This window comes from Protomyctophum parallelum, assembly GCF_964188405.1.
Source record: "Protomyctophum parallelum genome assembly, chromosome: 16".
Classification (NCBI taxonomy): domain Eukaryota; kingdom Metazoa; phylum Chordata; class Actinopteri; order Myctophiformes; family Myctophidae; genus Protomyctophum; species Protomyctophum parallelum.
Genome location: NC_139711.1, coordinates 48594602 through 48616556, shown reverse-complemented (window position 1 = coordinate 48616556; position 21955 = coordinate 48594602). Strand labels below are relative to the sequence as shown.

General features: G+C 44.6%; 1 protein-coding gene across 4 annotated transcripts in view; it reads right to left on the bottom strand.

Moving 5' to 3' along the window:
* Nucleotides 1-5143, bottom strand: part of tgfbi (transforming growth factor, beta-induced) — an 80251-nt gene extending 75108 nt beyond the window's left edge. For all 4 annotated transcript variants that reach the window (XR_014570443.1, XM_083785277.1, XM_083785279.1 and 1 more), the window contains exons 1-2: nucleotides 4922-5143; nucleotides 516-614 (exon numbers count right to left, since the gene is read on the bottom strand). Coding sequence is in view for 3 of the 4 variants with exons in the window: in XM_083785277.1 (XP_083641403.1) it covers nucleotides 516-614; nucleotides 4922-5052 (230 nt within the window). In the remaining variant the exon portion in view is untranslated. The remainder of the gene's footprint in view (nucleotides 1-515; nucleotides 615-4921) is intronic.
* Between the last annotated feature and the right edge of the window lie 16812 nt (nucleotides 5144-21955).

Below are 21955 nucleotides of genomic sequence, written 5' to 3'. Positions count from 1 at the left end.
TAAATATGAAATAAATGCTTAAACATGTAGCTAGGTGTAATGTTAGAGAAAGTGAACCTTTCGCTGTTTCTCTGTCAGACATTACTCTATAAGCCATATCTCCAAAACTGGTGGGTCAAACTGAACAACCAAAATGTCAATTTGAAGCTATGATTCCCTGCTTTCATATGACATGAAAAAAATTAAATTAAAAAAGATCCAATGGCAGTCTCTCAGTCAAATTTAGTCACATATATATATATATATATATCCCATTCTGAACGGGAACCCATTTTGGTGTTGGCATCATGTTATGCTTTAGCTATTGAAAAATAGCAGATATACAAGCTCATAGTGCGCCACCGAGTGGCGCGCTACGAGCTTGTAGGTCTGCTATTTTTGGAAAAATCGAAAGAACGACTGACATTTTTAGAATCTGATCTCAGGTCAGAATGGGTTATAATCAGACCAGTGTGTGTCCAGTGGAAACCTCGTATGAATCTGATCTCAGGTCAGAATGGGATCAGGGTACTCACGTGGGTTTGCTGCAGATCTTGCGGTGGTACCACTGCTTACAGTTGGTGAAATACTTCTTATCGGTTCCCTGGATCTTCTGCATCGCACAGACGTTGGGCCTGAAAGAACATACACATTATTACATTATAAATATATAAATACAGCAGACAGAATATACACATTATTACATTATAAATATATAAATACAGCAGACAGAATATACACATTATTACATTATAATATTATATAAGAATATACACATTATTACATTATAATATTATATAAATACAGCAGACAGAATATACATACATTATAATCTGAGTCCATTCATACCTCTATGGTGTCTATTTGTACGTCTCTAAATGTTTTGATGAATTGAACAATGTGGACCCTGTGTAATGCTTAATTGGGTCGTCCACTCACAGTTAACAGTCTTTGTATTGAGTTTGTGCTTGAAATGTACTGTAATTCTGCAAACTGTTAATCAATCAATCTAATGCATAGAGGCAATGGACCATAATGCAATGTGCAATGGACCATATATCTAGCATTAGAGCTATGGACCAGAACTACAGCATTAGAGCTATGGAGCAGAGCTACAGCATTAGAGCTATGGAACAGAGCTCTAGCATTAGAGCTATGGAGCAGAGCTCTAGCATTAGAGCTATGGAGCAGAGCTACAGCATTAGAGCTATGGACCAGAGCTACAGCATTAGAGCTATGGACCAGAGCTACAGCATTAGAGCTATGGACCAGAGCTACAGCATTAGAGCTATGGACCAGAGCTACAGCATTAGAGCTATGGACGAGAGCTACAGCATTAGAGCTATGGACCAGAGCTACAGCATTAGAGCTATGGACCAGAGCTACAGCATTAGAGCTATGGACAGAGCTACAGCATTAGAGCTATGGAACAGAGCTACAGCATTAGAGCTATGGAACAGAGCTACAGCATTAGAGCTATGGAATCAGAGCTACAGCATTAGAGCTATGGAATCAGAGCTACAGCATTAGAGCTATGGAGCAGAGCTACAGCATTAGAGCTATGGACCAGAGCTACAGCATTAGGAAACTGTTAATAAATACTTCACTCACACACACACACACACACACACACACACACACACACACACACACACACACACACACACACACACACACACACACACACACACACACACACAGTGTTGCAGGCCTGCTATTGCAAAACTTTCATTATGTTTTGTTTTTGTTATAAATTCTTGACAATAAATATATTATGATAGTTGTGCAACGGGGGGGCATTCTGCTGAGCCTGGCGCTTTAATACTTTGTTTTCTGACGCAAATACAAACATGTTGAACCAGAGAGTGGAGCCTCTCTGAACCATAGCTCTAATGCTAGAGATATGGACCATAGCTCTAATGCTGTAGCTCTGCTCCATAGCTCTAATGCTGTAGCTCTGGTCCATAGCTCTAATGCTGTAGCTCTGGTCCATAGCTCTAATGCTAGAGATATGGACCATAGCTCTAATGCTAGAGATATGGACCATAGCTCTAATGCTGTAGCTCTGGTCCATAGCTCTAATGCTAGAGATATGGACCATAGCTCTAATGCTAGAGATATGGACCATAGCTCTAATGCTGTAGCTCTGCTCCATAGCTCTAATGCTGTAGCTCTGGTCCATAGCTCTAATGCTGTAGCTCTGGTCCATAGCTCTAATGCTGTAGCTCTGGTCCATAGCTCTAATGCTAGAGATATGGACCATAGCTCTAATGCTGTAGCTCTGCTCCATAGCTCTAATGCTGTAGCTCTGCTCCATAGCTCTAATGCTAGAGATATGGACCATAGCTCTAATGCTGTAGCTCTGCTCCATAGCTCTAATGCTAGATATATGGACCATAGCTCTAATGCTGTAGCTCTGGTCCATAGCTCTAATGCTGTAGCTCTGCTCCATAGCTCTAATGCTGTAGCTCTGGTCCATAGCTCTAATGCTAGATATATGGTCCATTGCACATTGCATTATGGTCCATTGCCTCTATGCATTAGATTGATTGATTAACAGTTTGCAGAATTACAGTACATTTCAAGCACAACTCAATACAGAGACTGTTAACTGTGAGTGGACGACCCAATTAAGCATTACACTTGTTTACAACAGGGTCCACATTGTTCAATTCATCATGACATTTAGAGACATACAAACATTTAGAGACGTACAAATAGACACTTCTATATAGCTAAAGAACAGAACAGGAATTCATCATAAAGGAGGTAAAAAGGGGAAGAGCTATGGAGCAGAGCCTCTGTGCATTAGAGCTATGGACCAGACAGAGCCTCTGTGCATTAGAGCTATGGACCAGACAGAGCCTCTGTGCATTAGAGCTATGGAACAGAGCCTCTGTGCATTAGAGCTATGGACCAGACAGAGCCTCTGTGCATTAGAGCTATGGACCAGAGCCTCTGTGCATTAGAGCTATGGAACAGAGCCTCTGTGCATTAGAGCTATGGACCAGACAGAGCCTCTGTGCATTAGAGCTATGGACCAGACAGAGCCTCTGTGCATTAGAGCTATGGACCAGACAGAGGCTCTGTGCATTAGAGCTATGGAACAGAGCCTCTAATCTGTGCATTAGAGCTATGGACCAGAGCCTCTGTGCATTAGAGCTATGGACCAGACAGAGCCTCTGTGCATTAGAGCTATGGACCAGACAGAGCCTCTGTGCATTAGAGCTATGGACCAGACAGAGCCTCTGTGCATTAGAGCTATGGAACAGAGCCTCTAATCTGTGCATTAGAGCTATGGACCAGAGCCTCTGTGCATTAGAGCTATGGACCAGACAGAGCCTCTGTGCATTAGAGCTATGGACCAGACAGAGCCTCTGTGCATTAGAGCTATGGACCAGACAGAGCCTCTGTGCATTAGAGCTATGGACCAGACAGAGCCTCTGTGCATTAGAGCTATGGAACAGAGCCTCTGTGCATTAGAGCTATGGACCAGACAGAGCCTCTGTGCATTAGAGCTATGGACCAGAGCCTCTGTGCATTAGAGCTATGGACCAGAGCCTCTGTGCATTAGAGCTATGGAGCAGAGCCTCTGTGCATTAGAGCTATGGACCAGAGCCTCTGTGCATTAGAGCTATGGAGCAGAGCCTCTGTGCATTAGAGCTATGGACCAGAGCCTCTGTGCATTAGAGCTATGGACCAGACAGAGCCTCTGTGCATTAGAGCTATGGACCAGAGCCTCTGTGCATTAGAGCTATGGACCAGACAGAGCCTCTGTGCATTAGAGCTATGGAACAGATCCTCTGTGCATTAGAGCTATGGACCAGAGCCTCTGTGCATTAGAGCTATGGACCAGACAGAGCCTCTGTGCATTAGAGCTATGGACCAGACAGAGCCTCTGTGCATTAGAGCTATGGACCAGAGCCTCTGTGCATTAGAGCTATGGACCAGACAGAGCCTCTGTGCATTAGAGCTATGGACCAGACAGAGCCTCTGTGCATTAGAGCTATGGACCAGACAGAGCCTCTGTGCATTAGAGCTATGGAGCAGAGCCTCTGTGCATTAGAGCTATGGACCAGACAGAGCCTCTAATCTGTGCATTAGAGCTATGGACCAGAGCCTCTGTGCATTAGAGCTATGGACCAGACAGAGCCTCTGTGCATTAGAGCTATGGACCAGAGCCTCTGTGCATTAGAGCTATGGACCAGACAGAGCCTCTGTGCATTAGAGCTATGGACCAGACAGAGCCTCTGTGCATTAGAGCTATGGAACAGAGCCTCTGTGCATTAGAGCTATGGAGCAGAGCCTCTGTGCATTAGAGCTATGGACCAGAGCCTCTGTGCATTAGAGCTATGGACCAGAGCCTCTGTGCATTAGAGCTATGGACCAGAGCCTCTCATTGTGCTGTTTGGAACTTACAACTTGTATTAAGAAACGTTTGGCTTATACATGGTTAAACTTTTACGCACGGAGCGTACGTCTTTTGTCTGTGTGTGTGTGTGTGTGTGTGTGTGTGTGTGTGTGTGTGTGTGTGTGTGTGTGTGTGTGTGTGTGTGTGTGTGTGTGTGTGTGTGTGTGTGTGTGTGTGTGTGTGTGTGCGTGTGTGTGCGCGTGCAGAGTAACAGTAACTGTTCTGTTGCAGATAGTTATGTTGTTGTTTTTCTTGCAGATGTTGTGGCTAAACTTTTTTTTCTTTTACGCGCGGATCATCGACGCTGCCTTTTGTCTCTTAAACTGCGCCTGTGTGTCTCTTTGTGTGTGCGTGTCGGTGTGTGCGTGTGTGTGTGTGTGTGTGTGTGTGTGTGTGTGTGTGTGTGTGTGTGTGTGTGTGTGTGTGTGTGTGTGTGTGTGTGTGTGTGTGTGTGTGTGTGTGTGTGTGTGTGTGTGTGTGTGTGTGTGTGTGTGTGTGTGTGTGTGTGCGTCGTGCGCGCGGTAGACTCACCCGTGCTGCCGGCCCCGGATCCTGCTGTGCTGAAGGACGGCCTGGTATGGAGACTTGGCGGAGCTGAGGGTCACCGTGACGAGAAGCACCGCCGCGGCGACGGCCAGGGCGACGACGGACAGCCGCTGCATGTCTGCTACGGTCTGCTACGGTCTGTTACACTGTCTGTTATACTGTTACACTGTCTGTTACACTGTCTTCTGTCTGCGGTCTGCTGTACAACCGAACAGAGCGGAGTGTTGGAGACCCAGAGCACAGAGTCTGCTGCCTTTATACCCCAGAGGAGGGTCTGTGGAAGCCCGGAGGAGGAGCCATGTTTCTGGGGAGGGGAGAGGAGAGGAGAGGAGAGGAGGGGAGAGGAGGGGAGGGGAGGGGAGGGGAGGGGAGAGGAGAGGAGAGGAGAGGAGAGGAGAGGAGAGGAGAGGAGAGGAGAGGAGAGGAGAGGAGAGGAGAGGAGAGGAGAGGAGAGGAGAGGAGAGGAGAGGGGAGGAGAGGGGAGGGGAGGGGAGGGGAGGGAGAGGAGGGGAGGGGAGGGGAGGGGAGGGGAGAGGAGAGGAGAGGAGAGGAGAGGAGAGGAGAGGAGAGGAGAGGAGAGGAGAGGAGAGGAGAGGAGAGGAGAAGAGGAATGCTGAAATGAATCACAACGTCATTTGATTGAAGTATTTATTAACAGTTTTCAGAATGCGTTCCTTTCACAATAAAAGCACAACTCAACACAGAGACTGTTACTGAGGACGACTCACTGACACAGCGTTACACTGGTTTACAACAGGGTCCACCATGTTCAATTCATCACTACATTTAGAGACGTACAAATAGACACTCCCCCCCATGCAGAAAAACATCATATCGGGAGATAAAAAAGGGGGTAGGGGAGGGGAGGGGGGGCATCAATGTCAACTCGTTCTGGGGCTTTGCATGGTGACCTCTAGCTCTGGTCCATAGCTCTAATGCTCTGGTCCATAGCTCTAATGCTCTGTTCCATAGCTCTAATGCTCTGTTCCATAGCTCTAATGCTCTGTTCCATAGCTCTAATGCTCTGTTCCATAGCTCTAATGCTCTGTTCCATAGCTCTAATGCTCTGGTCCATAGCTCTAATGCTCTGATCCATAGCTCTAATGCTCTGGTCCATAGCTCTAATGCTCTGTTCCATAGCTCTAATGCTCTGTTCCATAGCTCTAATGCTCTGATCCATAGCTCTAATGCTCTGTTCCATATAGCTCTAATGCTCTGGTCCATAGCTCTAATGCTCTGGTCCATAGCTCTAATGATCTGGTCCATAGCTCTAATGCTCTGTTCCATAGCTCTAATGCTCTGTTCCATAGCTCTAATGCTCTGTTCCATAGCTCTAATGCTCTGTTCCATAGCTCTAATGCTCTGGTCTTTTTTTGATTGATTGAAATATTTATTAACAGTTTGTAGAATTTACAGTACATTTTAAGCACAAACTCAATACAAAGACTGTCAACTGTGAGTGGACGACCCAATTAAGCATTACACTTGTTTACAACAGGGTCCACATTGTTCAATTCATCAAAACATTTAAAGACATACAACCATTTAGAGACATACAAATAGACATTTCTATGTAGCTAAAGAACAGAACAGGAATTCATCATATGGGAAGCAAAAAAGGGAAAATATACAAGCACTGGGAAAATATACAATATACAGTGAGGGAAATGGGGTGGGGGGGTGGGGGGGATTCAGATTTTACAGAGGCCAGTTTCTAATTGCAGCCGTCCGTAGGTGCCCTTTGAGAGCGGTTTTGAAGGAGTCAAGGGATTCACATGTCTTAATGACTGTTGGTAGGGCGTTCCACATTTTGGTGGCATAGGAGCGGTCCATAGCTCTAATGCTCTGATCCATAGCTCTAATGCTCTGGTCCATAGCTCTAATGCTCTGGTCCATAGCTCTAATGCTCTGGTCCATAGCTCTAATGCTCTGGTCCATAGCTCTAATGCTCTGGTCCATAGCTCTAATGCTCTGGTCCATAGCTCTAATGCTACTGGTCCATAGCTCTAATGCTCTGGTCCATAGCTCTAATGCTCTGGTCCATAGCTCTAATGCTCTGGTCCATAGCTCTAATGCTCTGGTCCATAGCTCTAATGCTCTGGGTCCATAGCTCTAATGCTACTGGTCCATAGCTCTAATGCTCTGGTCCATAGCTCTAATGCTCTGTTCCATAGCTCTAATGCGTTGCATTTAGAGCTATGTTACTCTCAACTTCCGCCGCTCGCATGAATGAATGCAGACCAGCCTCTCCTCTTTAGCCTAAATAAAAAGAATGTTTTTGCTACTCACCAAAACAAAGGCGGGTTGTGTCATTAGATAGACTATACTTTCCTTAGTGGACGCACTCTGAGCCCCCCCCCCCCTCCACCACCACCGCACGTATAAACTGTACTTTTTGGCCAAAAGGGGATTTTGTTTCCACCGGGAAAAAAAATACTTTGTTACTCCGCTGCGCCCTCTACTGATATTGCCCAGAGAACTGCCTCATAGAGAATATTTTCCTCCGGTGAAAACAAATCCCTTTCTGGCCAAAAAGTACCGTTTATACGTGTGGTGGGCGTCCACTAAGGAAAGTAGGCTTTCTTAATAATAATAATAATAATAATAAAACTTTATTTGTATAGCTCCTTTCATGACATGAAATGCAGCTCAAAGTGCTTTACAGAACAATGGAGAATAAAAGAAAAACAAGGCAACGACAGTAATGCAATACAGTGAGGACATGAATAACAAAAACTAAGAAAAACAACTAAAAGATCAATTAAAAGCAATGTTGTAGAAGTGGGTCTTGAGCTGTGCTTTAAAAATGTCTACAGAGGCTGCCTGACGAAGGTACAGAGGGAGCTTGTTCCATGCCGACGGCCCGTAGAAGCAAAAAGCTGCTTCCCCGTATTTTTTTGTTGCCATTTTTGGGGGCAAAGCGAGCAGGCCAGCAGTGGAAGACCTTAGGGGGCGGTTTGGGACATATTTAGGCAGGCAGTCATGTAGGTAGGAAGGTGCGAGACCATTGAGAGCTTTATACACAAGTAAAATAATTCAATTATCAATCCTAAAAACAACCGGAAGCCAGTGCAGTGAAGCCAAAACTGGAGTAATATGTTCTCTCATCTTAGTTAGTTAAAACTCTGGCTGCTGCATTTTGGACAAGTTGTAATCTGTCAGTTGTTTTCTTTGACACAACCCGCCTTTGTTTTGGTCAGTAGCAAAAACGTTCTTTTTATTTACGCTAAAGAGGAGAGGCTGGTCTGCATTCATGCGAGCGGCGGAAGTTGAGAGTAACATAGCTCTAAATGCAACGCATTAGAGCTATGGACCAGAGCATTAGAGCTATGGACCAGAGCATTAGAGCTATGGACCAGAGCATTAGAGCTATGGACCAGAGCATTAGAGCTATGGACCAGAGCATTAGAGCTATGGACCAGAGCATTAGAGCTATGGATCAGAGCATTAGAGCTATGGACCAGAGCTAGGTGAACACCCCAGACAGGTTTTAAGTTTAAGCTCGATTCTAGTATTTACTATTTAGATATTTATTGTCTCCACCAGGCCGAAGGGCATGGGGGGGAAGGGGGGGGGGGGGGAGCAGGGCTACAGAGATAAGGAGAATAGATAAGGTATAGATAAGGTCAAAGGAACCTTTGACCTTTCGCTGGTCTTTTGCTGACCTCAAAGCCCTATTGTTTTGTGGGTTGTAATCAGTGGTGGAAAGAAACTATAAGTACTTTTCTCACATGTCTCCCCCCTGCTCCGCTCCCTCCACTGGCTCCCGGTCGCTGCCCGCACAGAATACAAAACTCTGATGCTGGCATTCAAAGCAACCAAAGGTATGGCTCCCCCATATCTCACAAGTATGATTGAACCCTACAAACCCTCCCGCGCACTCAGATCAGCCAACGCAGGGAAACTGGAAGTACCCTCACTAAAAACGCCGGGACAACGCTCCACACGTCCCAAACTCTTCTCCCTTCTGGCTCCAAAACTGTGGAATGCACTTCCCATTGCAGTCAGAACTGCAGCATCACTCCCAATCTTCCGCCGTAGCCTGAAAACCCACCTTTTCAGACTCCATCATGGCCCATAGCACTTACCCCACCCCCTTAGATAGCATTTATGTAGACTTAGATAGCATTTGACACAGACTTATAGCATGTTATGTAGACAGCACTATAATTGTATTGTATATAGTCATAGCACGCCATAGTACATATGTATAGCATAGTAGTAAATATGTATAGTTTATATGTATAGTGTATGTATAGTTTCATTATATAGATATTCCACTGTTACTTTCTTAGCTTACGCATGTTTCATGATAAATGCTTTTATGAGATGTATTCCCATGCTTTTGTTCTTGCTTAATGTAAGTCGCTCTGGATTAAGAGCGTCTGCTAAATGCCTAAATTGTAAGTGCCAATCAGTACATTGCAGGGAGCACCTGGCCAGTACTGTATACTTAAGTACAATGTTGAGGTATTTGTACTTTACTTGAGTAAAGTACTTGTCAATACCGACATGGAGGGAGTTACAGTAATCCAATGTATAGATGAGATGGATGAGGATGACCAGGGCATTATGGGAGAGATATTGCTCTCTGGCATTAGTTTCAAAGTCCTGCAAATATACGGTATGCCAAATTAATCTGTCCTGATGGATGTAGAACTATTTCTGACAGATTAATGCATGCAGTTCTTTAGTATAAGATAGTTTTCTCTCCAAACATGTGACACTATAATATGTAACACAGCTCTGTTTGCACATTTATTTATTCACCTTTTCTAATTATGTTTATTTTTATTTGATATGGACATAACGGTTACATTGCTCGTTGCACAGTTGTACAAATATTGTAGATGCATCGTTTACAGAGTGTTAGTTTTCACCACTTGTTCACAGGAGACTTTTCAAAAACAAAATACATGCAGCGACACTATAGTTTAATCAGACCAGTGTGTGTCCAGTGGAAACCTCGTATGAATCTGATCTCAGGTCAGAATGGGTTAAAAACCACCCAATCAAATACAAAGAATTATACATTCTAATAATATTTACAGCTAAATTACAACCCATTACACAATCTCCAATGCACAAGTAAACATAATCACTCTGGTAACAACCAGTCAAGCTGTACATGTGAACACAGTATTGATTTGATGTGATTGTTGTGTTTCTCCGATCAGGTTTTGTTTTTTTCGGCCCGATCCCAATCATCACCCATATTGTTCTCTTCTCACGACCGGCCGATACTGATTACCATCTTGTCCCGTAACATTTGAATATTTACAAAATTATGATATGACAAAACACACGTCAAAACTGGTCCTGTGTGTGTGTGTGTGTGGATGTTTAGGCCTGTAACAAAGCAAACTGATATTATAAAATATGCATCTGATCGACTTTACGTGGTATAAACAAACTCTTTTCATGTCAAGGACCCCCAAATCAACATTTATTAGGCCACGGACCCCCCATTTGAAAACATCATGCCTGTGACCCCCCATAATAATAATAATAATAATAAAACTTTATTTGTATAGCACCTTTCATGACATGAAATGCAGCTCAAAGTGCTTTACAGAACAATGGAGAATAAAAGAAAAGCAAGGCAACGACATTAAAAAACAAGCAGTAATGCAGTACAGTGAGGACATGAAAAATAAAAAATACTAGATCAATTAAAGGCAATGTTGTAGAAGTGGGTCTTGAGCTGAGCTTTAAAAATGTCTACAGAGGCTGCCTGACGAAGGTACAGTGGGAGCTTGTTCCATGCCGACGGCCCGTAGAAGCAAAAAGCTGCTTCCCCGTATTTTTTAGTTACCATTTTTTTAGGCAAAGCGAGCAGGCCAGCAGTGGAAGACCTTAGGGGGCGGTTTGGGACATATTTAGGCAGGCAGTCATGTATGTAGGAAGGTGCGAGACCATTGAGAGCTTTATAGACAAGTAAAATAATTTTAAAATCAATCCTAAAAACAACCGGAAGCCAGTGCAGTGATGCCAAAACTGGAGTAATATGTTCTCTCATCTTAGTTCTAGTTAAAACTCTGGCTGCTGCATTTTGGACAAGTTGTAATCTGTCAGTTGTTTTCTTAGGCAGTCCTGAAAAGAGTGCATTGCAGTAATCAAGCCGAGAAAAAACAAAGGCGTGGATTAGCGTTTTTGCATCGTCCAAGGACAAATAGGCTCTGATTCGTGCAATATTTCTAAGGTGAAAAAAGGCAATCTTGGTGACATGATTAATGTGTGAATTAAAATTCAATTCAGAATCAATAATAACCCCCATTAAGGACCCCCCATTTGAAAACATCATGCCAGTGACCCCCATAAGGACCCCCCATAAGGACCCCCCCATAAGGACCCCCCATTTGAAAACATCATGCCAGTGACCCCCATAAGGACCCCCCATAAGGACCCCCCATAAGGACCCCCCCATAAGGACCCCCCCATAAGGACCCCCCATAAGGACCACCCATTTGAAAACATCATGCCAGTGACCCCCATAAGGACCCCCCATAAGGACCCCCCCATAAGGACCCCCCATAAGGACCACCCATTTGAAAACACCATGCCAGTGACCCCCATAAGGACCCCCCCATAAGGACCCCCCATAAGGACCACCCATTTGAAAACACCATGCCAGTGACCCCCATAAGGACCCCCCATTTGAAAACATCATGCCAGTGACCCCCATAAGGACCCCCCATAAGGACCCCCCATTTGAAAACATCATGCCAGTGACCCCCATAAGGACCCCCCATAAGGACCCCCCATTTGAAAACATCATGCCAGTGACCCCCATGAGGACCCCCCATAAGGACCCCCCCATAAGGACCCCCCATTTGAAAACATCATGCCAGTGACCCCCATAAGGACCCCCCATAAGGACCCCCCCATAAGGACCCCCCATAAGGACCACCCATTTGAAAACACCATGCCAGTGACCCCCATAAGGACCCCCCATAAGGACCCCCCCATAAGGACCCCCCATAAGGACCACCCATTTGAAAACACCATGCCAGTGACCCCCATAAGGACCCCCCATAAGGACCCCCCCATAAGGACCCCCCATAAGGACCACCCATTTGAAAACACCATGCCAGTGACCCCCATAAGGACCCCCCATAAGGACCCCCCATTTGAAAACATCATGCCAGTGACCCCCATGAGGACCCCCCATAAGGACCCCCCATAAGGACCCCCCATAAGGACCCACCATTTGAAAACATCATGCCAGTGACCCCCATAAGGACCCCCCATAAGGACCCCCCATTTGAAAACATCATGCCAGTGACCCCCATAAGGACCCCCCATAAGGACCCCCCCATAAGGACCCCCCATTTGAAAACATCATGCCAGTGACCCCCATGAGGACCCCCCATAAGGACCCCCCCATAAGGACCCCCCATTTGAAAACACCATGCCAGTGACCCCCATAAGGACCCCCCATAAGGACCCCCCCATAAGGACCCCCCATAAGGACCACCCATTTGAAAACATCATGCCAGTGACCCCCATAAGGACCCCCCATAAGGACCCCCCATTTGAAAACATCATGCCAGTGACCCCCATGAGGACCCCCCATAAGGACCCCCCATAAGGACCCCCCATAAGGACCCCCCATTTGAAAACATCATGCCAGTGACCCCCATAAGGACCCCCCATAAGGACCCCCCATAAGGACCCACCATTTGAAAACATCATGCCAGTGACCCCCATAAGGACCCCCCATAAGGACCCCCCATAAGGACCCCCCATAAGGACCCACCATTTGAAAACATCATGCCAGTGACCCCCATAAGGACCCCCCATAAGGACCCCCCATAAGGACCCCCCATTTGAAAACATCATGCCAGTGACCCCCATGAGGACCCCCCATAAGGACCCCCCATAAGGACCCCCCATAAGGACCCACCATTTGAAAACATCATGCCAGTGACCCCCATAAGGACCCCCCATAAGGACCCCCCATTTGAAAACATCATGCCAGTGACCCCCATGAGGACCCCCCATAAGGACCCCCCATAAGGACCCCCCATAAGGACCCACCATTTGAAAACATCATGCCAGTGACCCCCATAAGGACCCCCCATAAGGACCCCCCATAAGGACCCCCCATAAGGACCCCCCATTTGAAAACATCATGCCAGTGACCCCCATAAGGACCCCCCATAAGGACCCCCCCATAAGGACCCCCCATAAGGACCACCCATTTGAAAACACCATGCCAGTGACCCCCATAAGGACCCCCCATAAGGACCCCCCCATAAGGACCCCCCATAAGGACCACCCATTTGAAAACACCATGCCAGTGACCCCCATAAGGACCCCCCATAAGGACCCCCCCATAAGGACCCCCCATAAGGACCACCCATTTGAAAACACCATGCCAGTGACCCCCATAAGGACCCCCCATAAGGACCCCCCATTTGAAAACATCATGCCAGTGACCCCCATGAGGACCCCCCATAAGGACCCCCCATAAGGACCCCCCATAAGGACCCACCATTTGAAAACATCATGCCAGTGACCCCCATAAGGACCCCCCATAAGGACCCCCCATTTGAAAACATCATGCCAGTGACCCCCATAAGGACCCCCCATAAGGACCCCCCCATAAGGACCCCCCATTTGAAAACATCATGCCAGTGACCCCCATGAGGACCCCCCATAAGGACCCCCCATAAGGACCCCCCATTTGAAAACACCATGCCAGTGACCCCCATAAGGACCCCCCATAAGGACCCCCCCATAAGGACCCCCCATAAGGACCACCCATTTGAAAACATCATGCCAGTGACCCCCATAAGGACCCCCCATAAGGACCCCCCCATAAGGACCCCCCATAAGGACCCCCCATTTGAAAACATCATGCCAGTGACCCCCATGAGGACCCCCCATAAGGACCCCCCATAAGGACCCCCCATAAGGACCCCCCATTTGAAAACATCATGCCAGTGACCCCCATAAGGACCCCCCATAAGGACCCCCCATAAGGACCCACCATTTGAAAACATCATGCCAGTGACCCCCATAAGGACCCCCCATAAGGACCCCCCATAAGGACCCCCCATAAGGACCCACCATTTGAAAACATCATGCCAGTGACCCCCATAAGGACCCCCCATAAGGACCCCCCATAAGGACCCCCCATTTGAAAACATCATGCCAGTGACCCCCATGAGGACCCCCCATAAGGACCCCCCATAAGGACCCCCCATAAGGACCCACCATTTGAAAACATCATGCCAGTGACCCCCATAAGGACCCCCCATAAGGACCCCCCATTTGAAAACATCATGCCAGTGACCCCCATGAGGACCCCCCATAAGGACCCCCCATAAGGACCCCCCATAAGGACCCCCCATTTGAAAACATCATGCCAGTGACCCCCATGAGGACCCCCCATAAGGACCCCCCATAAGGACCCCCCATAAGGACCCACCATTTGAAAACATCATGCCAGTGACCCCCATAAGGACCCCCCATAAGGACCCCCCATAAGGACCCTGTAACTGCTCCTAAAGCGTCTTCATCTGGTGCAGAAATAAGACGACATCCAACTGATATCACGAGGGCTTTTTATTTAAGTGACAACGTGAAAAACTGCAAAGAAATCACATATTCATAACAACATAACACATATAATCACATATTTTTTAACCACAATGAATTATTACATGAAACTATGAATGCCCTTGTCAGTCAGTCAGTCAGTCATGCTGTCTTTTTAAATGACCATGAACAAACACACAAACACAAACAAATAATACACGATACAACGGCAATATAACTTTTACAGACACCACACAAAACAATGGGGAACATATACTGCCTTGATTCTGCACAGACTTTTAGGAGTTCAGTTAAAGGACAACTTTAGTTTTTTTCAACCAAGGTTCATGTTTTAGGTTGTTATTAGAGAAAGTAAAAGTGGAGTGTTACATTAAAAAAAAAAAAAAATTGCTTCTTTCTTTCGTTTTAGGGATTTTAGCTGGTTTAACAGGGGGGCGGGGGCATTCGAACATTGGGCTAAATATGTATTTCTTTACAAAATGTTATAGCGATACATTTTTTTTATATACTAAAGTCCTAAGAAAGACCCCAAGAAATTATATTTGACCACAAAAGATCAAGGGATCTACTGAATGTGACAAACTGGCATATTGAGCCTATGATACAGTGTGGCTTCCCCACAGTAGGCTACCTTCACATTCAGTAGATCCTGTGATCTTTTGTGGCCAGATGTAATTTATTGGGGTTTGTTAGGACTATAGTAAAGAATAAAAAAATAAATCTCCATAATATTTTGTAAATAAAGATGCATTTAGCCCCATGTTTGAATGCCCCCGCCCCCCCTGTCAAAAAGAGCTAAAATCCCTAAAACGAAAGAAAGCAGCAAATGAAAAAAAAATGAACACTCATCTTTTAGTTTCTCTAATAACAACCTAAAACATGAACCATGGTTGAAAAAAACTAAAGTTGTCCTTTAAGTTATTTTTTATATTATTGTCTTTCTTATCTTCTGTGGAGACTCTCTGCCATGAGAGAGCTCCTCTCTCCACCTCGGCTCTGTTTGTCCTGCCCAAACGTGACCAAACATGCCCTAAACCCAACAGCTGATTGAAATGAGGTGATTAGCTGTGTTGTTTTTGGCAGAAAATTTAGATTTTAGTTTACCGGTAGTAGTCATATAGTCTTTGGACTGAAACTTCATTTCGTTTTTGTCATATTTTAGTCACCTGGAATGTCCTAGTGTTTAGTCTAGTTTTAGTCGACTAAACGTCATACGATTTTGGTCGACTAAATCTACAGGTGATTTAGTCGACTAAAATGTGTTTTGGTGGGCCTTGATGTCGTCGTAATGAGTTTTTACACTTGCTGAAAATAGCCGATCTACAAGCTCGCAACGCGTTGTGAGCTTGTAGATCAGCTATTTTCAGCATGCAACCAAGTGTAAAATGACTTATACTGGATCTCTTGTCTACTAGTCCCTTCCTAACATTTTAGTCTAGTTTTTATTTGTCAACGAAATTGTCAGTATATATTTAGTCTTAGTTTTAGTCATCGTAGCTTAGTTTTCATTTAGTTTCCATTAGCTTTTGTCAGTGGAAAAAGGTAGTCGACGAACATTTTTCGTCTTAGTTTTAGTCGACGAAAACAACACTGGTGATTAGCTGCTTAGGTGAGCCTAATCCAACCTGCCCATGAACCAGACAAACAGACCCCGAATACAGAGCACAGTGGATGGCACTATCTCACCATGCATTCACCATACAAATACCCAAATATACAAAACAAAAATACAATTTACCATAATGCATTTTCAGAAAAATAAGCTAAATAAAATATCACAGCATATACCCTTAACTGGGACAGCTATACAGACATTTGAAAACGTCATGCCAGTGACATGCCGATAAGGGAGGATTTTTACGGCTCTAGCAGTGATTCAGAAACATATCCATTTCATGGACCCCGCCAGTTTGACACACATTAGGCTCTACAGACCCCCAAGGTTTGGGACATAGGCCTACTGTATTTAGGCAGGCAGTCATGTAGGTAGGAAGGTTTGGGACATATTTAGACAGGCAGTCATGTAGGTAGGAAGGTTTGGGACATTTTTAGACAGACAGTCATGTAGGTAGGAAGGTTTGGGACATATTTAGACAGGCAGTCATGTAGGTATGAAGGTTTGGGACATATTTAGGCAGGCAGTCATGTAGGTAGGAAGGTTTGGGACATATTTAGGCAGGCAGTCATGTAGGTAGGAAGGTTTGGGACATATTTAGACAGGCAGTCATGTAGGTAGGAAGGTTTGGGACATATTTAGGCAGGCAGTCATGTAGGTAGGAAGGTTTGGGACATATTTAGGCAGGCAGTCATGTAGGTAGGAAGGTTTGGGACATATTTAGGCAGGGAGTCATGTAGGTAGGAAGGTTTGGGACATATTTAGGCAGGCAGTCATGTAGGTAGGAAGGTTTGGGACATATTATTTAGTCAGGCAGTCATGTAGGTAGGAAGGTTTGGGACATATTTAGGCAGGCAGTCATGTAGGTAGGAAGGTTTGGGACATATTTAGGCAGGCAGTCATGTAGGTAGGAAGGTTTGGGACATATTATTTAGTCAGGCAGTCATGTAGGTAGGAAGGTTTGGGACATATTTAGACAGGCAGTCATGTAGGTAGGAAGGTTTGGGACATATTTAGACAGGCAGTCATGTAGGTAGGAAGGTTTGGGACATATTTAGGCAGGCAGTCATGTAGGTAGGAAGGTTTGGGACATATTTAGACAGGCAGTCATGTAGGTAGGAAGGTTTGGGACATATTTAGGCAGGCAGTCATGTAGGTAGGAAGGTTTGGGACATATTATTTAGTCAGGCAGTCATGTAGGTAGGAAGGTTTGGGACATATTTAGACAGGCAGTCATGTAGGTAGGAAGGTTTGGGACATATTTAGACAGGCAGTCATGTAGGTAGGAAGGTTTGGGACATATTTAGACAGGCAGTCATGTAGGTAGGAAGGTTTGGGACATATTTAGGTAGGCAGTCATGTAGGTAGGAAGGTTTGGGACATATTTAGACAGGCAGTCATGTAGGTAGGAAGGTTTGGGACATATTTAGACAGGCAGTCATGTAGGTAGGAAGGTTTGGGACATATTTAGACAGGCAGTCATGTAGGTAGGAAGGTTTGGGACATATTTAGACAGGCAGTCATGTAGGTAGGAAGGTTTGGGACATATTTAGTCAGGCAGTCATGTAGGTAGGAAGGTTTGGGACATATTTAGACAGGCAGTCATGTAGGTAGGAAGGTTTGGGACATATTTAGGTAGGCAGTCATGTAGGTAGGAAGGTTTGGGACATATTTAGACAGGCAGTCATGTAGGTAGGAAGGTTTGGGACATATTTAGGCAGGCAGTCATGTAGGTAGGAAGGTTTGGGACATATTTAGACAGGCAGTCATGTAGGTAGGAAGGTTTGGGACATATTTAGACAGGCAGTCATGTAGGTAGGAAGGTATGGGACATATTTAGGCAGGCAGTCATGTAGGTAGGAAGGTTTGGGACATATTTAGGCAGACAGTCATGTAGGTAGGAAGGTGCGAGACCATTGAGAGCTTTATAGACAAGTAAAACATGGAAGGAAGCATGATGTCTGCATGTCTTGTAGATCTGCTATTTTCATGCAACCAAGTGTAAAATGACTTATACTGGATCTCTTGTCCACTTTGTCTAGTTTTTATTTCACGACGAAATTGTCAGTATATTTAGTCTCAGTTTTAGTCGGCATCGCTTAGTTTTAATTTGGTTTCCATTTAGAAAAGAATAAACTGCAATCTGCTTAAACTCACCAACATCGCAGCTGTATGGAAAGCTTGAGTTATCCTCTTTCAAACCGCAGAGCGTTTAAATCCACCGTAGACATGTTGTTATGAGCTATACTTTCTGTAGCTGTGTTGGACTTTGGAAGCACTTGTTTTTGTTTAACGGGTCGTCCTGCTGCCTCCTGCATTATGTGGACAGTCCAAACAGGTGGTACGCAGGGCCGTTCAGTGACATACGACGAGCGCTTCCAAACTTAGAATAGAATATCTTGACAGAATCTAGTTGATTATAATTCCAATTTGCCATTCAGAGGTGTGTGTGTGTGTGTGTGTGTGTGTGTGTGTGTGTGTGTGTGTGTGTGTGTGTGTGTGTGTGTGTGTGTGTGTGTGTGTGTGCGCGTGCGCGTGCGTAACTGTGTGTGTGTGTGTGTGTGTGTGTGTGTGTGTGTGTGTAATGTCACCAGCTGAATGACTCTAGCAGATTACCCATCATTCCCTCTGTCCCTGGTCCCCATGGCGACCACACAAACACCCCACGCTCTGGAAGTGCTCCTGGTGTTCATCCCACGCTCTGGAAGTGCTCCTGCTTTTAAAAGGTGAATTCATGTGGAACCATTTATATTAGTCATTTATATTAGTCATTTATATTAGTCTCGAACCTCTGTGTGGAATCCAAATAAGGTTAGGTTTAGACATAGTTTTACTGAGGTTAAGGTTAGGTTTAAACATAGTTTTACTGAGGTTAAGGTTAGGAATAACCTAAGGTTAGGTTTAAACATAGTTTTACTGAGGTTAAGGTTAGAATTAAATAATGTTAGGTTTAGACATAGTTTTACTGAGGTTAAGGTTAGGTTTAGACATAGTTTTACTGAGGTTAAGGTTAGGTTTAGACATAGTTTTACTGAGGTTAAGGTTAGGAATAATTTAAGGTTAGGTTTAGACATAGTTTTACTGAGGTTAAGGTTAGGAATAATTTAAGGTTAGGTTTAGACATAGTTTTACTGAGGTTAAGGTTAGGTTTAGACATAGTTTTACTGAGGTTAAGGTTAGGAATAACTTAAGGTTAGGTTTAAACATAGTTTTACTGAGGTTAAGGTTAGGAATAAGGTCAGGGTTAGACTAAAAAGCCAACTCCTGACAAATCATGACAATAAAGACAATGTGTTGGGCATGAACCAATAATTAGAAACTCTAAATAAAAGGTGCTATACGGAGCTACGCTAACACATTATTGGTTTTTATTGACACAAGTTGTCTCCGTCCAAGTTGTTTTTGTCCGAGACTTGTATTTAAATAAATACATTCTTTCTTTTTTTTTTGACAGGGACAAAGCTCATTAACCCATTTTGACCTGAGATCAGATTCTAAAAATGTCTTCTACATCCTGACAGTTTTCTGAAAAAGCCATGTGTCTACGTGTATGTGTCAGTGGTTCTTCGATTTTTCAAAAATAGCAGACCTACAAGCTCATAGCGCGCCACTCGGTGGCGCGCTATGAGCTTGTAGATCTGCTATTTTTCAATAGCTAAAGCATAACATAATGCTAACACCAAAAAGGGTTCCCGCCCAAAACATGTCAGTTTTCACATCAATGTAAATGGGCCAGAGTTAGCCGAAGCTACATTTCATCTGTAGTCCCTGGGCAGGCTCTTAATGAATGAATGATAAAAAGAAAGACAAAGTGTAGTGTGCCTGCACACAACACCATGCGTTGATGCCATGTGTGCATATGTGTGCAAGGACCCAACACTACGTCCATACAAAAACACAATACAGTACAGGAACAGATCGACATGGTACAGGGGACAGAACAACGGTAAGTGAAGTGAGAAATGACACCGGTGGTATAAATACTAAGTAGTGCTGATAGTTAGTTACTCATGATTACATATTTGAGTTGTTTTTAGCCACCTTTTCAGGTTGAATTTGAAGGTCAGATAGTTGGAGGTCTCTTACTTCTGTTGGGAGATTGTTCCAGTGATGGGAGGCTCTAACAGAGACTGTTCCAGTGATGGGAGGCTCTGACAGAGACTGTTCCAGTGATGGGAGGCTCTGACAGAGACTGTTCCAGTGATGGGAGGCTCTGACAGAGACTGTTCCAGTGATGGGAGGCTCTGACAGAGACTGTTCCAGTGATGGGAGGCTCTAACAGAGACTGTTCCAGTGATGGGAGGCTCCTCTAACAGAGACTGTTCCAGTGATGGGAGGCTTTAACAGAGACTGTTCCAGTGATGGGAGGCTTTAACAGAGACTGTTCCAGTGATGGGAGGCTCTGACAGAGACTGTTCCAGTGATGGGAGGCTCTAACAGAGACTGTTCCAGTGATGGGAGGCTCTAACAGAGAACACACTACGTCTGATTGGCTCTTCACAGTCCCCTCTGGTAGTTGCCCTTGTTGTTCTGTCACCACTGTCCCTTCCATCTATGAACTGGTTCAGTGGTGGAGGTGCAAGTCCATTTAGGATCTTAAAAATGAGACAAGCATCTGCAAAGTGTTTAAAGCCGTCAAAAATAAATAAGTTGTACTTTTGAACTATATGGCAATGGTGGTAACGGTTGGGCTTTTGATCCAGTGTTTTTAATGTCTGTTTGTAAAGTGATTCTATGGGTTTTAAAGTTGTCTGATTTGTCTGTGACCAGGTTGTGAAACGGTAGGTTATGTGTGAATAAATCATAGCATGCATGAAGAGTTTGGCTGCATCTGTTGTTCGATATGGTCTTATGTGTCTGAATTTGTGTCTGAATGTGTCTGAATTTGATTTTATTGGCTACATTTTTAACATGCTTTTTAAATGTAAAGTTTGAGTCTAGTGTAATTCCAAGATATTTAAATTCTGATACTATCTGAATACTACTACCTTCAATAAGAATGTCAGGGTCAGGGTCTGTGGAGTTCTGATACTACCTGAATACTACTACCTTCAATAAGAATGTCAGGGTCAGCGTCTGTGGAGTTCTGATACTATCTGAATACTACTGCCTTCAATAAGAATGTCAGTGTCAGCGTCTGTGGAGTTCTGATACTATCTGAATACTACTGCCTTCAATAAGAATGTCAGGGTCAGGGTCTGTGGAGTTCTGATACTATCTGAATACTACTACCTTCAATAAGAATGTCAGTGTCAGGTCTGTGGAGTTACTGATACTACCTGAATACTACTACCTTCAATAAGAATGTCAGTGTCAGGGTCTATCTGAATACTACTGCCTTCAATAAGAATGTCAGTGTCAGGGTCTATCTGAATACTACTACCTTCAATAAGAATGTCAGTGTCAGGGTCTATCTGAATACTACTGCCTTCAATAAGAATGTCAGTGTCAGGGTCTATCTGAATACTACTGCCTTCAATAAGAATGTCAGTGTGAGGGTCTGTGGAGTTATTCTGATACTACCTGAATACTACTACCTTCAATAAGAATGTCAGTGTCAGGGTCTGTGGAGTTCTGATACTACCTGAATACTACTACCTTCAATAAGAATGTCAGTGTCAGGGTCTGTGGAGTTCTGATACTACCTGAATACTACTACCTTCAATAAGGATGTCAGTGTCAGGGTCTGTGGAGTTCTGATACTACCTGAATACTACTACCTTCAATAAGGATGTCAGTGTCAGGGTCTGTGGAGTTCTGATACTACCTGAATACTACTGCCTTCAATAAGAATGTCAGGGTCAGGGTCTGTGGAGTTCTGATACTACCTGAATACT